This window comes from Notechis scutatus, chromosome 1 (genome assembly GCF_049901735.1).
Source record: "Notechis scutatus isolate UNSWTSFEM ecotype Mainland chromosome 1, rNotScu1.2, whole genome shotgun sequence".
NCBI classification, from domain to species: Eukaryota; Metazoa; Chordata; class Lepidosauria; order Squamata; family Elapidae; genus Notechis; species Notechis scutatus.
In genome coordinates this window covers 127,868,549-127,884,692 of record NC_142009.1, presented here as the reverse complement: position 1 = coordinate 127,884,692, position 16,144 = coordinate 127,868,549, and the positions used below count along the sequence as shown (strand labels likewise).

General features: G+C 39.2%; 1 protein-coding gene across 12 annotated transcripts in view; it reads left to right on the top strand.

Annotated features, from left to right (window-relative positions):
• MLIP (muscular LMNA interacting protein) overlaps positions 1-8,917 on the top strand; it is a 71,644-nt gene extending 62,727 nt beyond the window's left edge. For all 12 annotated transcript variants that reach the window (XM_087945782.1, XM_087945778.1, XM_087945775.1 and 9 more), the window contains 2 exons: positions 6,717-6,770; positions 8,533-8,917. In XM_087945782.1, the coding sequence (XP_087801908.1) occupies positions 6,717-6,770; positions 8,533-8,676 (198 nt within the window). In that variant the 3' untranslated portion in view covers positions 8,677-8,917. The remainder of the gene's footprint in view (positions 1-6,716; positions 6,771-8,532) is intronic.
• Positions 8,918-16,144: the final 7,227 nt, after the last annotated feature.

Genomic DNA, 16,144 nt, shown 5'->3' with positions numbered 1-16,144 from the left:
TTGTTAAATTGAGAGAACAGCAGTTACTGGCTTGTACAATGTTTTGTAGCCTTAGGCCTTACAGCTAGAAATATGTCCTGAGTGGTACAAATTGCTGAAACGTATGTTTAATTTCATTGACTAAACTATTTGTCAGCTGTGTCATATTATTCCTGTGAATTCCATGCTAGACATTTTGCAGAAAGATAGGATGTTGGTGATGTGGTGTCATTGTGAAATTTTGACGAGGGAAAAAAGAGAAAGAAATCCATCCATTTTCCTTCTGTGTTAATGCATAGTTCATTAGGCAAGCAGCATGTTTCTAGAGAATTAAGCTCTTCATTAACAGATTTTGTTATGACTTTTACCAGTACATCAATTTTGTCCATTTGAGTTTAATCTATAGTGCCATTACGCATCAGGGATAATGCCAGCATGTTCAGAGTTGATTTCTTGGCATGACTACCTCTGTAACATTTTACTATGCTCTTCAGTATTCTTTGTGGACATTTGAAGTTGGCTGTTGAATGTCTGCACATTTATTATCTAGTTTGTCTTTCTTTCTTTCTTTCTTTCTTTCTTTCTTTCTTTCTTTCTTTCTTTCTTTCTTTCTTTCTTTCTTTCTTTCTTTCTTTCTTTCTTTCTTTTAAAAAAGCAGATTGTATTTGCAGTAATGGATTACTGGCATTGGCAGGGGGTTGGAGCAGAAGATCTTGAATCCTTACATTCAATGATTCTGCTTTGTGCAGAACTTTGACAGGGAATAATTGTGCACTGTATGACATCTGCATGTCCTGACAGGAGAAAAGTCTCGATTTGATCTTCATCAGCTTTTTAATTGGCTTTTCTCATAGAAAATGTTCCAGCAATTTCCACGGGTTAACAGTTGGATGCCATTATCACTTTCCTGTCATATAGTTGCTCCAAATGTTTCTTCTCCCAGGCATTTCTTTCCATTTGGAAACTCTTTTGCAATTTTGAAGAACCTGAAGCCTGCTCTATATCTAAAGCAGTGTTTACCATTTTGATACATTTTTATGAAATCATTGTCTTTTGGACCATGCTTGATTTATACATAATTAATTTGATCATGTTTCTGCATTTCATTGAGTCATGACAAACTCTCTCTGTTACAGGAGTTTCCAAGCATCATCTTAATCAAAGATGGGAACAAGCCCACATGAGCTCAGCAGAAGATATTATAAGTTCAGAAACAGAGAAGAGCATAGTGCAAATGCTGCATTGTTTTAATGTTCTATATATATTTTAATTAAATGTCTGTAAGCTGCTTAGTTGCCTCTAGTAAGATCTCTCCCTCCCTCCCTCTCTTCATCATCATCATTAGATTTTACTTTCCCTCGCCAACGAACTGTAATTATATTTAGTAGTAGAAATTATCTAAATACAGTTTTCAAGCAACTGGAATTTACCTCAGTCCTTAAAATGGATTTTTTTTAATCTCCAAAATTCAGCAATATTTTTCTCTCCTGCACTGATTGTTAAAGAGGACTCCCTGTTCTTTTCCTAAGCTTTTGTAGTCACCTTGTCCTTTCTTTTATCTTTTGTTCCTATTTTTCTTCTCCTACTTCTCAATTTTAACCATACTTATAAGGCTGTCCAGGCCTTTCTTTTGTCACATGTGTAATTAGATTTCTTGCTTACCTATCTGGAGACCATGTCCCTGAAGATTCATAATAATTTATTTGGGGAAAAAATTACTTCAGTGTAGTTTATCTAGGAAAAAAACAGGCCTGCAGAGGATTTCTTTGTTTGGTGGGCATATTTCCATACTGCCAAAGCAGTAAGGATTTCTGGCCATTTAAGGTAATAAAAACAAACATAACACCCCCCCCCCAATAAAATACAAACACAGCACCCCAAATAACTAGATCAGTGATGAAAAGAACATAAAAATATGAATAACAATAAAAAGCGCCTGCCCCATCCAACAGCAATGTCTTAGGTTCTGTGCGTAACAAATCCACACAATACTTGGATCAATCAGAAGTAATGTTTATTAGAAAGCAAAGAGTGGTGAGACTTTTCTGGTAATAGTAACAGAAGCCCACCCTGAGTTACAGATCTCAGCATATTTTATACATACTTCTCACCTGCTGCAGGTCCTTCCTAGCCGGACCCAGTTGATAGGCCTGGTTCAGTCCCATGCTTTCCGACCATGTATTATCTACTATTAGCCCTAAATGTATAAAGTTAGTTAAGCCCTTATTATCACCCGAATTTGCTAAGCAATCGACCCCCCTCATATCTCATCCCTTATCTTGTTTTCTGTACAATTCTGTACTTGGTATGTATCTCCAGTCAAAAGCTGGTATGTCCAGGGGTCACAAATTGGTCAACATGGCTGTGCTTTAGCTATCTAATATTGTGGCTATACTTGAAAATACTAACTCTAGGCAAGTAAATAAAGAATATAATAAACCACAAACTATACGTTAGCCTATGTTATGGCGAATCATAACCTATTATATTGTATTTATTTATTACCTTGTTGGGTCAAACTTAGTTAAATCTTTATGCTTCTATTCTGATAATAATAACTTGAGACCATCCCCTTCAGCTCTGAGCCTCCAAACCGTGACTATTGCATTATTAGTATAATAATTGAATAGTATATTCAATTGTATTCCAGATGAAATTTATTCTCATTTATCCCTGTTATTCTCAATGAAATTACTGCTGCTTATGTTTGGCTGTGACTTTGCTATTTTTGAGCCAGGTTATGAGGAATTTCCATTAGTTTTATTCCTGTATATAAATCTGCATTAAGAAATATGATTGATTGATTTAAAATTTAGATTGATATGGCTGCCCAACTCAACATTGACTCTAGGTGGCATGCAATTATAACCAATATAATACCTACAATATAGACAAAATAAATACAACATACACCTGAATGAGGCAAACACTGCAGATCAACTGGGCACACTGCCAAGCTATCCCAGAACTTTGGAAGTAAGGGGGCGGGAATCCAGTTTTTAAAATACCATATAAAGATTTGCAGAGTTGGGACAGTCTGAACTCTTGGTGAGATGTTACTCTAGAATAGAAGTCTCCAAACTTGGCAACTTTAAGACTCCCAGTCAGCCATGCTGACTGAGGGGATTCTGGGAGTTGAAATCCACAAGTCTTAAAGTTGCCAAGTATGGACATCCCTGCTCTAGAAAGAAAGTGCTGCAACAGAAAATATGCACTCCTTGGGCCCAGCAGATGACTTTCTTTAACATGGAGCATGCATGTCTTGTTGGATTTTATGGGGCAAGCAGAAATTATGCAAAAATGGTGATCTCTCAGATAGCCGTGCCATGAAAGGTTTTGTAGATAATAACTGACATCTGGAATTGCACCCAGAAGCTCACTGGTAACCATTACAGCTAGACTATCAGGGTTATTCTGAGGTGCACTTCTTATTCTGCTATGTTCTGAACCAGCTGTAGTTCTTAAGTGTTCTTCAAGGGCAACATTGCAATAATTTATATGTGGGGTTACCAGGTATGAGTGACTATGAAAATGGACTTCTGACCCAGGAAGTAGCACAATTTGGACACCAGAGGGTTCTTTGTGAAGGTTCTCATGGCCAAGTTGCCACCTGCTCACTGAACAGGAGCCAGGATTACACTGTTCTGGTTCTGAATGGAGAAGTGCCACCCCATTTAGAAACAAAATTGAAAATTCACTGACATCAAAAGAATCATGCAATCATAGCTACCCAGTCTCACCATGGTGAATTTGTCTTCCCAGGTTGGAACAATCTCCAGGGTTGAGATATGATCTCAATCATCTTATTTGCATGACCAGGGATTATAATGTTTAGTTGAGAACCATTAACATACTGATGGTACCTGATCCCATATCAACAGATGACTTTGCTGAAGGGTTTCATTTAGAAGTTAAGAAGAAGATTTGAGAGCGTTAAGTCCTGAGGTATCTCACTACCTGGTGGCTTCAAGTTACATTTCTTGACATCTGTCAACATTTGGAACTGACCACAGAGAAAGAAAAAACATTCCAGCACCAGCACTCCTAAACTCCATGGATGGTCTAGAAGAATACCATGATTGGTATATTGAAACTGCTGAGATATAAGAAAAAAACAGGAGGATTGCACCATCCTTGCCCCAGCTCTACCAGAGCTCACCAACAAGTGTGATTAATGCTAATTCCCTACTATGCTTTGACATGAAACCCAATTGAAATGAGTCCAGGTAATTCATTTCTTCCAGGCTGTCTGGAACTGTAATCTGACCACATTCTTCATATTTTCTGGATAAAAATTATCTAGAACCATGGAATCCAATGATGGCTTCTTGAGGGCAAGTGAGGACACCATTGTTCTGACCCAGTTTCGTCAAACGGAATTAATATCAAACTTGTTTTAAAAGCAAAATCTATTTTATTGCAACACTGGGAATTACGTGCATTCCCACTCAGAACTAATTATAAACAGTTCCCCAAGATAAGCACACTCCTTTCAGTGCTGTGGAATGTTGCCAAAAACAGAAGTATAACAGAAATCAACTGAAGTACCAGAAAAAATTAACCAGAGGACATAGAGCTTCAAAGAAGGCTCAGAATCTATCGAACTACTTTGATTCCTGCAAAGCTTTGGTCATTGAGGTCTGGCTTTTACCTCTTATGGGAGGGGCAATCACCTCCCAGCCTTATCCCCAAGTCACCCTTTCTGTTTCAGCTGCTCTTGCCTTCTAGCAGCTCTCCGCGCACACGCACTGGGAACAGACTCCCCTGGGTCCTCTGCTTTGCTGTTGCCAGACTCTGAAGACTCCAAAAGCAGCATCCCACTTCCAGATGGTCCTGGCCCCATCCCTGCATCAGATGCAGGACCCTTGTCCAAGTCCTTTCCAGACTCCCTGACTAGTTCCCTTTCTTCCTCACTGTCCAATTCTGCTGCTGTCTGCACCAGCTGCCAGTGAACCACAACAACCATTGCCTCCTTCAAGCCAACTGAAACAATCCTCTTCTCAAGGATAAATTTACTATTGCATGGATTTAACCACATGCCACCTCTTAGCAGATCAGGAGGGACATCGTTTAAATAAGCAGGTGACTGGATAGCATGTTCTGTCCACTCCCCCAAGAGACACAGATCCAAGCATTTTCCACATAACCAAACAGATCTATGCCTTGATCACATCAACAGGATCTTAGCACCTCAGTGGATCTGAGCAATTTTATCCATTAGATACCTAGAGTCGTCTTCATAACAACCTGCAGATAGTCTTGTGATTACTTCCCAGCAGGGAATGGGTCACCTTAAACAGGATGGATGGGTGGTTATGTGTGGATAACAACATTTTGCTATTCTTATTCCCATGATGTAATCCATAATATGGCCTCTTACCAATGCTTGATTGGTCTGTTCCTTTCTTCAACACTGCTCTAGAAGTTTCTCTTGCCTTTTATCTCCTGCAAATACATCTCCTGAGCTGTACTTTACAGCCAGATTTTTCTCCCAAATAACAGCAACTAGGCATGTAGATTACAGCTTGATCGTCAACATGTGTATATTTGTGAGTGAGAAAATAATAGTTCACATGAGTCCAAAACACTGGAAAAACAGACGAGGCAAGACATTGATAAATATTAGTTATAAAAGCAGGAGAAATCAATTCAGCAGTTCTTAGAAGCATCTTTAAAAAAACCAACAACACCAGGGAATGTAAAAGAGACTTAGAAGGTTTAAGGTTAAGATCAGATTTGTTGGCTAGGTTCCCTGTGAAATCTATTATAAAGGTTCAAAACTCAAGCAGCCAGGATGGGATGAAGCAAGAGTGCTGATAAATTGGAAAACAGCCTCTCACATCTAGACCTCACAAAACTTCGGGATCAGAAATCACACACAGAAGTATTGCAATTGGAGCCTAGCTTTCAAATGAGTGAAAATAAAATTGGCTTGACTATCGAAGAAGGGTGACATCGATGTCAATGTCTTGCATGAAGGGTCTTCAGGATCCTAAAGTGCATGTTATTTCTTTTCAGTTTCTGTTGTCTTTCAGGGAAAAGCTTCTTGCTTAGATCTAAAGGGGCACTGTATCCTAGCGGTTAAGATGGTGGACTTGTCGACCGGAAGGTCGGCAGTTCGAGATCCAAGCACTGCATGATGGGGTGAGCTCCTGTTCTTGGCCCAGCTCCTACCAACTTAGCAATCAAAAGCATGCAAATGTGAATAGATAAATAGGTACCACCTCAGTAGGATGGTAACTACATTCCATGTACCTCGTGTATAGTCATGCCAGCCACATGACCACAGAAGCATCTTTGAACAATGTTGGCTCCCTTGGCTAGAAAATAATGAGCACTGCCCCCTAGAGTCGGACATGACTGGACAGGGGAAACCTTTACCTTTTACCTTTTCTTGTTTAGACACTTTCACAATGAAAGGAAAAATAATGTCCTTTTTTCAATCAATGTTAACTATTGCTGCACATAAGGAGACACAGTTTCTTTCTGCACATAAGGAGACACAGTTCCAAAAACTCTAATCTGCTGCCTGCACAAATACACCATCTGGCATTTTCCTGATAACATCATCAATAAGTCCTCAGATAGCCATTCATAATGAGGATGTTAGAAGCGAATTGTACTGGCCTTTAGTTTTCAATTTGCCAAGTGCTTTTTTTAAAAAATGTTATGCCATTATTATGCCATATATGGCTATTTTGGTTGCCTTTTGATGTTCTTGACATGTCCATTTGCAGACCACTCATCCAATTGTGCCTATTCCTGAAAATGAAGCACTCAGTTCTAAAGAGGTAAGTCACTTTCCAGTTCTGAAAGCATGCAGTGTCATGAATGAATATTACCGTATTTGCCGGCGTATAAGATGACTTTTTTGCCCTGAAAAACATGCCTCCAAGTGGGGGGGTGCGTCTTATACGCCGGTAAATACGTTGTCACCGGTGCAAGAGCGACGGGCGGGGCTCGCAACTTGCGAAGCCCCTTCAAGCCCAGCCGGAGTCTCTCTTCCTCCTCCTCCCCCCACCCACCCCCCACCCTCCGCCCGGCTCGGGGCGCTTGGGGAGGCCAATCTGGAAGTGGGGTGGGGGTGGAGCGGGAGGGTCTCTGGCGGGGCCGCCGCCCAGCCAGCCCCGAGCCGCATAATGGCCCGGGAGTGGGAGGGAGAAGGTGGTGGGGTGGACTGTGGCGCCCCTCCTTCTGGGCAGCGGGGCGGGGGCGGCAATTTGCTCCTCCCGCTTCTCCTCCCTCTTTGAAAGACCGGGAGGGCTGTGCTTGGGGCGGGGGTGTCCTCGGGAAGTTCCTGAGATGGGACCCCACTGGGCAGGGCCACCCGGCTCCTGAGCTGCTTTCCAGGGTCCCCTTGGGAAGAAAAGGGTCCGGTGGGCGGTGGAAGAAGGCGAGGACCTCCTCCCACCCCCTGTCCCGTCCCATCCCTCCTCTTGTCCCCTCCTCACTTAAAGAGAAAGATCCGCCTCCCCTGCACCGAGCTGCCACCCGGCGCCGCGTCTCCCGGCCAGCGCGCTGCGACTTGGGAACCGGCCAAGCGACTTTAAAACCGAGCGGAGGCCAGAGATAGCCGAATTACCCTCCACACCACACACACACACACACACACACACAGAGAGAGAGAGAGAGAGAGAGAGTTGGCAGCTGTCTATCCCCCACCCTTGGAGTCCCGATGGCACGCACGCGGGGCTGTCACAAAGAAAGGGAGAGGAATTGAGTGCCAGCCTGAGAAAGGCGGCTGCCTCTCTAAAAGCATTTTGGTGGCTTTGTAAGTTTGGGGGAAAGGGGCGGGGTGTCAATCAAGAATTATATCCAGAATACCCCAAGTGTTACAACTTACCGTATGTGCGGCGTATGAGATGACTTTTTGCCCTGAAAAACATGCCTCCAAGTGGGGGTCGTCTTATACGGCGAGTATATAACAAACTCTATATTTTGAGTGGAAATGTTGGGGGCTCGTCTTATACGCCCAGTCATCTTATAAGCCGGCAAATACGGTAGTTTGGGTGTACTTTTATCGGTGCGATAGCTAAAGGAAGCAGGCTTGGCCTGGCGATCCAGTATAAGTCAATAAAGTTTTTTTTTGTTTGCTAATCTATCATTTTGTAAAAAATATAATAATCTGCTTGCATCATATGCATAATGTACATTTGTTTTTCTTTGTTGATCAAAACCTCAAGGGACTATTTAGACCAGAGGTGTCCACCCTTGGAAACTTTAAGACTTGTGGACTTCAACTCCCAGAATTCCCATGGCTGGGTGGGGAATTCTGGGAGTTGAAGTCCACAAGTCTTAAAGTTTCCAAGGGTGGACACCCCTGATTTAGATTTTGTTTGGTCCAGGACTGTTTATTAGATTCTTCTTTCAATCTATGGTACTCCTCTTAACTTTTCATCAAATCTGTATTATAATTCCAACAAAAACAACCATACTCTGTGGATGTGATGTAAGGAAATCAGATACTTTTCTTGACTGCTCCTCAAAACCATGATCAAGAAGTCACTTGGATATGCTCCCACAGTACCCATTTGACATATGATTTCTTTTCAGCTTTCCTCGGTCAGAAGAAAAGACAAACCATCCTACCAAAAAGACTTAAGTGAAGGAAATTTTCTAGACACTGAAAGTCCACACCAAAGAGGTCACTCTCCACTCATCAGAAACTCAAGAAATAATTTTGCAAAACTCAGCTAAGGTATATGCATAAAGATCTGACATCTTTATATGCCACGTAGCTACTTCTTCTTGTGGCCCTGAGATAGTTCTTAGGCTCTGGAATCACTGTGCCTTAAATACCAGCTGCTCGGATGAAAGCATCTCCATATTTGTGAATCTTCGAAATGCACCCAACTGGCAATTCGGTAACAACACATGTGGGACAATGTGGCTTGATCCAACAATAGATGTTAATAATAATATTGTTTTGAATTTCTAATAATGCTTGGGATCTTTTGGAGGCCTCCTCAAAAGAAAGAAGGTGCTACAAACTTTCATTTGACTTTTTAACATTTTACTTTTTTAAAAAAATACCAAGGTAATGTTAAATATTTCTTGAACATTATACATATTTCATGTTTAAAATGCTGTAAGCCCAGTAAAATAGGTATAACGTGGAAGGTGCGAAAAGAGATGTCCAGGAAGACATTAGTACTCCTAGACATTACGCTGCTGAACCTGAACTCTATAACAGTTCACAACTGGATTATAAACACTGAGTTTAGCCTTCACTAAAAAAAGATTGTCCCATTATAAAACTGCTACACACATCATGCTTAGCACTGGTTTGCTTTAATTGCAATTTGGCTAATTTGCAAGAAACGATTAGAATCGGTTGCTGGATGAGCAAATTATTCTTGTGTCAAATTCCTGTCTTATTTTCTCTTCTTTTTAGCTGTTTTTGCCTTACAGCCTAATCCTAAACACCTTTCATTTGAGGTTTTCTTGGTGTTCTCTGAGCTTGGCTGTTTTCCGCAGATGTTTATTACCCAAACTAGGTAGCATCATCAGTGATAGTAAGGATAGTATTCCTTACAAGCACTGATGATATTACCTGCTTCAGTACTGTTCAAACTTTGAATGGTTACTAAACAAATGGTTGCAAGTGGACAACTACCTTTATTTTCTACTTTAGTTTAATCACTAGTTTTATTTTAGTTACATTCAAACTGTTTAACATATTACTCAGCGGCTTAAAAAAAATATTTCATGCAGGCATGTTACCGTGTATTAATACTGAATTTTCACAGTCATTAGATTTAAACCGGAATCCCACAAAAGGCCTATGTGTGTTTTAAGACATCAAGATGTTTTCCTTTGTGAATTTTTTTAAAAAAATGAACGATTACAAATTCAAAACACTCAATTCTGTATTCAAAAGAGCAGTTCTACATTCACAGCAGTGTCCCTCATTTTGGACATATTTAGAGGGCGTTGAACTTTAAAGCTGCTCCTGACCTTGACTATAATGTCCTCCCATTGGATGATTCTCAGTTTCTAGTTCAGGAAAATGATACAGGAAGTCCTTGACTTACAACAATTCATTTAGTGACCGTTCAAAGATACAATAGCACTAAAAAAAAGTGATATATGATTAGTTTTCACACTTATGACCATTGTAGCCTCCCCATGATCATGTGATCAAAATTCAGATGCTTCGCATTTGACTCATATTTATGACGGTTGCAGTGTCCCCGGGGTCATGTGATCAACTTTTGCGACCTTCTGACAAGCAAAGTGAACGGAGAAGCCAGATTCACTTAACAACACATTGACTAATTTAACAACTACAGTGATTCACTTAACACCTGTGGTGAGAAAGGTCGTAAAATGAAATAAAACTCACTTAACAATTGTCTTGCTTAGCAACAGAAATTTTGGGCTCAATTTTGACAGTAAGTTGAAAACCACTTGTAGTCAATTCCTTTCCTTCTTGAGGGAAGGTTTTATTGGAGATATAAACATATCTCTCTCTCTTGATAGGTATATACGTAGACACATACATGCATGTTCATGCATATGGACGCACACACACAAATACACATGCATATGCATAGGCAAAGATAATTTGAGTGAACATATGCAAAGTCAAACCATCAAAAGGTATTTATTATTGCATTTATTATGTAGGTATGAGAACCAGGATTAAAGTAAGAATAGCTTTCTTGCAGCCCTGTTCGTCCCTAATGTCTTCCAGATAAATGAAGAACAGAGGTTCAATAACATAGCAATTGAAGATCTCACCTTGCTCAGACAACATGGCCCTGACCTGCCAATTTTCACACTGTCCTTTTTCTTAACACCCCATTCCTCTCACATTCCAGCCACTGGACAAATATGGCAGATAGGTTGACTTATTTATTTATTTTAGAAAAAGGGCAAAGTAGGCAATTCAGAGAAAGAAAAATAGTACCATAGCTTTAAAAAGCCAACAGTAAGGACAAAAGCAGAATGGCTGTTCTTAAAGGGAAGCCAGGAAAAAAAAATATACAAGGAAGTGGCTTTGGATCCTGTGAAGGGTGAATACAGGGTTGACATCATCTATTCCTATCATCCAAAAATGGTTGCTGGCCTCTGTTGGTGGTGGGACAACCTGAAGGTAAAGATAAGTGGTTTCAAGTTCAAGATGGTTCTACGTTGACCAGAAAGAGCCCATTTTGAATAAAGTTGGCTCTTTCCAATTTCACACAGGTTTGAATTCAAAATGGTTTGTGCACCATGACTGTCCAGCCTAAAAGATGAATTTTATAATTACGGTACTTCACTGTAGGAAACAGATCTGCCTGTAGTCTGTTTTTTAACATTCAATCAGCAGGGTAGAAAGGTAAACCAGATTCTGGATTGCAACATGCTGGCACTGAAAATAAAGAATGGCATGATTGGTAAAAACATGTATAATAATATTGAGAGGGTACACAGAAAACTGGATTAGTTTTTCCAATAGGCCTGGCAAACAAACTGATTTTTTTAAAAAAAACTGAATTAAAAATGAGAAAAAAGCGAAGAGAAAATCTATGGCTGAAACAGCCTAATTACATTACAAATAAAAAATCTGAATGAGTAGGATAATCCAGCTAAGAATGCATGGCTGTTCTACACATTAGTTAGTCTATGCTAGCTTATTTTAGAGAAAATATGTAGCTCTTCCACAGCAGAAACCAAGCAAAAGAATCATTTGCCAGAGTAGCAAAATAATGAAGGATAAAAGATAAAACCCAAAGAAAAAAAATCATTGGGATTGGACATTAAAAATAAAACCAACAATAAAACTGGATAGAAGACAGACAAAAGTGGTCAAAGGGAGTTATTTTTATTTATTTATGAAATTTATTTGCCAACCATGAAAGTGACTCTGACTAGCTTATATCTAGGTATGTTCCTAGGATCTTTTTTTATAAGGGAAAAACTCTTTTGGTTCATCCTGATTCAAGCTCTGGAAGGATACAGAGATGATTCTCTCCCTTAAATTTTAGAGAGCTGACGGGAGAATAACAGTGGAAATGTTCCTTTTTGTAAGAATAAATCCAAACCAGATTTTAAGGCAACCAGAAGTACTATTTTGGACTGTGCTCTGAACTGGTAGCCAACATTATCTACATACACTGTAAAATGGGTTAGGATGAAGCTATAAAGTTGCTTATACAGATAATCCTCAATTTATGATCACAATTGAGCCCAAAATTTATTTTGCTAAATGAGAAATTTGTTAAGTGAGTTTTGCCCCATTTTACAACTTTTCTCACCACATTTGTTAAGTGAATAACTGCAGTTCTTAAATTAGTAACATGGCTGTTAAGTGAATCTAGTTTCCCCATTGACTTTGCTTATCAAAAGATCGTCACTCTGGGACACTGCAACCGTCATAAATGTGAGTCAGTTGTCAAGCATCCAAATGTAAACCATGTGACCACAGGGAAGCTGCAACAGTTATAAATTTGAAAAATGGTCATAAGTCACTTTTGTCAGTGCTGTTGTAACTTGAATGGTCACTAAATGAACTGTTGTAAGTTGAGGATTACCTGTAGATTGTAGTATTTTACCATCACACCATTCAAATGATCATCTGAAATTTGGTATGTTTCTGTGTAATGAATTTGGTTGCTGTGCCTTTTGAAATGGAAATTTCAGATGGATGGCACGGATCACAAACTCAGCCATCTTGAATACTGTGGGGTTTTCCTCTGAATAAATGAGGTGGGAAAGAATAATGTCACCGGAACAAGCATCTGTTCTGTTCAGAAATCATATCATTTCTGAGTTCAAGCTACTTTCAAATGTATTAGGCAGTTAGATCTACGTTCAAATGTTAGTTTAGTGCCATATTTTTTTTTCTGATCACGAAAATGTTATATAAAGAATTTACAAAAACTGTTTGTACATAATATTTGAACTGCAAATATTTAAATTGTTGTAGTCGGAGATTTGCTTTTTGTACATAGGATATTCCTTCTTTGGGGTTGACATGAATGTGTATCTATTTTTCTTTTTTAAACATAATGTAGGATATGCAGAGACTTATCAGTCTGGCACAACACTGGCACACAACCCATGCTGAAGTAAGCAGAAGTGTTTCAACTTAACATTGCTTCTCTGGGTATACTAAAAATAAACTATTTTAGCACATGGCAAGCAGGCTCAAAAATATGGCAGCCCCAAAGAGATGTGGATTGACTGAGGAAAATATTTATTCCGTATCCCAAACTGTTGACTGAGCATTTAATGTCTGTAGTGGAGAAAAATCACTGGTTTGGAAAAAATCACGTAATGCTTTCAAAAGAAATAAAATGAAACTATATATTGTACAAAACGTTATGTCTATTGATTACTGGCTAGAAAGATTGGCCAGCAATTCTCCTATTTGAACTTTGGTATCCAGAAGTTATCATTGCTGTAAGTCAGTCTCAGGTTGTGTGCCCAGTGTTTTCTAAAAGTATTCAGAAATGTCCACCATTTTCTTCTTTCTTGCAAGCACCGTTTTTCTGGTAGAATCCAAAAACTCATTCCTGTGTTTCATAAGCTTAGTAATTTAGGACCTTTTCCAAAGTCTCATTCAGGCATTCTCCTAAATACTTCAGGAAGAATCAAGTGGTGACACAATTGTGGGAGAAGATGCAATGTTTTGCTTTATTATTAAACATAGTCATTCTTGGACCTAGGCCATTAATTTTAAAATGTGGTCTTGAAATTTTTTCTTGTTTAAATACTCAGGGGCAGTGTTTACTCATGCATCAATATGAAGAGCTCCTCTTCGAATCCTTAAGCACCCAGCTGGATTCTTTGCTCGTTATTTTTGAATGAGGCTGGGAGTGTTGGCCGTACGCCAATAAATAAAATAAAGAAAGTGTGATCTACAGCAAGCATTTTCTCTTTCTTCTATGTCTCCTCATCTATACTTTTCTGATAAAAGTGTAAAATACAGATTTTCTTTTTGAAAAAGTTTTTTATTTTGTATTTACAATAATTCCATCTTTCATTTCAATGTGTGTTGACTGGGTGCATATATCTTGTGCTTACAATCATAATTAATACTTTTCTTACTGTAAAATACAGATTTTATGTAAGCCTGGAAATGGGGAAGAAAAGGAGAATCAAAATGATTAAAGAGGAGGAACTATGCACCTCAGAATCAGTGGTGAGATTCAAAAAAGTTTACTACCAGTTCTGTGGGTGTGGCTTGGTGGGCGTGGCAGGGGAAGGATACTGTAAAATCTCCAGTCAGCAGTGATATTTGCCGGTTTTCCTAACTACTCAAAATTTCCGCTACTAGTTCTCCATAACTGGTCAGAACCTGCTGAATACCTTCTCTGCTCAGAATTAAAATTAGCACATATGAAGATGTTTCATTTTTAAGGGAAAAAGGGTAAAAAGCCAAGTGCATGCAGGAGGAAGGAGAGGGATATGATCTGTAAAATGAAACGTGATCTAAAATAAGTTGATTTTATTTTACAATTGACACTTATAAGGTCTTTCTACATTTGCACTTAAGTGCAATCCATACATGCTCAGCAATCCTTTCTTTCCTGCTGTGTTAAACATGAGGTTGATTTCATATGATCCCCAGTCCATGCCTCAATTAATTATCTTCAGCAATAGCTCTTTGAAATGCAGCTAGTGAGGTAGGTACAGGGTTCCCCAGACTAGTGAGACCTGTTATGTCAACAAAGCCTACTTCCCATACAGAGGAGGTATTTAGCAGGTTCTGACCAGCTATAAAGAACTGGTAGTGGAAATTTGGAGTAGTTCGGAGAACCAATAAATACCCCCTCTGACTGGAGTTTTTACAGTATCTTTCCCCTGCTACGCCCACCAAGCCACGCCCACAGAACCAGTAGTAAAAAAAAATTGAATCCCACCACTGTTCCCACGACTGGGAACACTTCTTTCATTAAAACTCCTAAGGCAATCTATTTGGACTGTGAGAAAATCAGATTCTTTCAAACTGAACTTTCTTCTAATATCTGCCAGGTTTTCCGCCATTTGCTGGTTGGAGAAAGACCTAAGTCAACCCAAATAACAGCTGATTGTGCTGAGAGGACTAGATAATGAAGCAGATGTATCTAGTTCTGCGTCTTTGTGGTACAACTTTCCCACCTGATGCGCCAGGCCACTTTGGTTAGTCTGCTTTTTCACCCAGGGTTAATTTCTTCAGCAGAAGTGTAAGGGTCCCTGTTCAGGTTCCTTCCTCCCGACCTTTGAATACACTTGTGCAAAACACAGAAAAGCACCACCTTTACAGAACACCACCTTTACAGAAAATCAATGGAAGTACAGTATTGTATACATTTTCCAAGAGATGTTTGTTTTTTCTTATATTTTTTAAAGGTTTTGGCTTTGTTTTCATTATTGCCAACCAGATGCCTCTCACTGGTGGGAACATAATTGAATTTCCATCAATGATCACAAGACCCACAAAAGCCCATACAAGGGCAAATGACCCTTCAAATAATCATTTAAATAGCAGTGTGGGTATTTTTCTCCTTTATTTATTAAAAGAACAAAAATTGTATATAAAACAACAGAAAAAATACAGAAAAGAAAAATAAAGTGGGGAAGAAAGATATCAGTTACCAATATGAATATATACCACAAAATGGCTGCCATGATGCTACAAGTAAGATAACAACTACTTACCAGAAGTTGAATAGGATGTTTTTCACCTCTGCTACTGGACTTTGGCAAGGAAATCCCCAACACTGTCTCCTCTCCTTGTAAGCACAACCTTTCAAACTGACTTTGTAAGTGAAGTACTGTACCTCCAGGCCTTGACTTAATTTTCATAATTTCATATACTTTAAGCTATGATGTCATATGTAGAGATAAAGCTCAAGAAACACTGATAGTAAGGATTTGCTCAATTGTTTTGTTCCAAATGATCTTAAAAAGATTCCCAGTCATTTGCAGAGACAGCTTGCATTTGTCATCCCCTCCTTTTTTTTAACCTTGTAAATAATACATTTTATAGCGTCTCTGACTAATGGTTAAAGAACAAATGTTTTCCCCAAGAATGTTCCTGTGGCAGATGGCTGGCTGAATCTGCGTGGCTTTTTTTTTTTTTAGGAGTTTTGACATCAATGTAGACATAGATAAACACTTCAGACAGTCCCGCTCTGAGTTTCACAACATCTGATGCAGCCATCCTGACAGCAATTTGCTGTTATACTCAACA